We start from the raw sequence: 1,673 nt of genomic DNA on the forward strand, positions 1-1,673 counted from the left end.
AATTTAGAGGATTTAGAAGAAAATATTAAAATAAATTTGTAAATATATGTATTTTTATCACTTTTTTATTTGTAGTAAGAAAATATTTAAATATATTAATGGAGATATATTACATTAATACCTCTAAATATTTTGAAAATATAGTTCTCTATTCTAGCCAATCTTTAATATAGTGACATTTGATAGGTGTAACAGATCCTTCATCACTGCATTGTTTTCTTACCTGAAAAATGAAAACTAATTATATTAAATATATATTTCTGAAAAGTATAAAAGCCAAAACCAATACGAGCTCAAAATAGAATGTATTCATATGATAATATAATTATGTTTTTCATGCACTTAAATTATTCCTCAGTATGCTGATTTTTATTTATATTAAAGCTCTCCTTGGCTAAAAATGAATTCAATATTTAATCAAAAACCATTAAAAAAGATAATTATACTATGAATATCTATACTCTTTTAAACTTATATTAATCTTTATTAAATTTTTTTTAAATAGTTTATAGTCATAGAAAAACTAATTATTGATTATTTATTCGATATTTTTATAATAAATATAATGTATGTCTTACTGGGCATAAACCACAAGGGGTTTTAACCAATCCCATTGAGTTTAACAAAGGTTGAACCGCTCTGTATAAATGACTTCCATCATTTGTGAGCGTCCGTTCAACTTTACCATCACAAATTAACGTATTTAAAATCACTTCTATATTAGTTACAGTTAATTTCACCTATAAAAATATCGATTTTTTTTTAGTAACAAATATTGATTTTTTTAGTAACTTTAAACTTTTTAAATAATGTGTAAAAAATACAACCTTACTTATTCCTAAATCCGAAATATATTTCAACACATCCTTAGATGAAACATACGTCATATTTCTTGCAGCAATAGGTCCAGTGTTATAATTTTTTGTCTTTTCTCTTTTTTGCTCCAAAAATCGATAGCATTGTTGATTCAATACATCAACAAATTCTGTTTCAAAATCTTGATCTTGATACCAGGCACCACCTGTTACAGATTCATCTGGTTCTAAATTATACAGCATATACACTTTTTTCTTACTGGCTGCTACAGGTTTAACAACTTTGATATACTTATTAGTTTCTAGACTTTTCAAAATTTTTTCTAATGGTTTATTCATCAAATTAGATTTAATTTTTATATCTCGAATCCATATTCCCTTATTTCCTGCTTCTTCAATAATTTTATATACTATTTTTTCTTCATTGTCAGTGCACTTAGCAAGTTTTGTTGGATCTTTCAAACGATAATACAATGAGTTTGCTTGCTTAAAAAGCTCAAAGTACCCTTGAGATAGAAGTTTATTTATAATTTTAGCTCGTTGAGCTGGTTGTAAATCAGGTATCGAAGCAGCTAAATCTTTGTCCGAAATACCTTTAGGTTTTTCTCGTGCAAGAGCAATTATTCTGTAAGAAAAGAAATGAAATACATATTGGGTTGTCCGGAAAGTTCGTACCGATGTTAAAGGAAAATTGAAACGCAGAAAATTTTAATTTAATAGATGTATACTAAAATTTAAATTTTAGTTGGCACGAACTTTCTGGACAACCAATAAATGCTGATAATCCCAATAAATAAATCCCCCAATAGATCCCCAATAAAGCGATAAATTTAATAATAAAATTTAATAATAAATTTA

The 1,673-nt window shown here is 25.9% G+C and overlaps 1 protein-coding gene across 2 annotated transcripts in view; it reads right to left on the reverse strand.

The window, feature by feature from the left end:
- Positions 1 to 1,673, reverse strand: part of LOC108685624 (probable DNA-directed RNA polymerase III subunit RPC6) — a 3,542-nt gene that overhangs the window by 1,072 nt on the left and 797 nt on the right. For both annotated transcript variants that reach the window (XR_001931673.1, XM_018190499.1), the window contains exons 2-4: positions 828 to 1,440; positions 579 to 740; positions 122 to 223 (exon numbers count right to left, since the gene is read on the reverse strand). Coding sequence is in view for 1 of the 2 variants with exons in the window: in XM_018190499.1 (XP_018045988.1) it covers positions 149 to 223; positions 579 to 740; positions 828 to 1,440 (850 nt within the window). In the remaining variant the exon portion in view is untranslated. The remainder of the gene's footprint in view (positions 1 to 121; positions 224 to 578; positions 741 to 827; positions 1,441 to 1,673) is intronic.

Source organism: Atta colombica, unplaced genomic scaffold (assembly GCF_001594045.1).
Source record: "Atta colombica isolate Treedump-2 unplaced genomic scaffold, Acol1.0 scaffold155, whole genome shotgun sequence".
Lineage (NCBI taxonomy): Eukaryota > Metazoa > Arthropoda > Insecta > Hymenoptera > Formicidae > Atta > Atta colombica.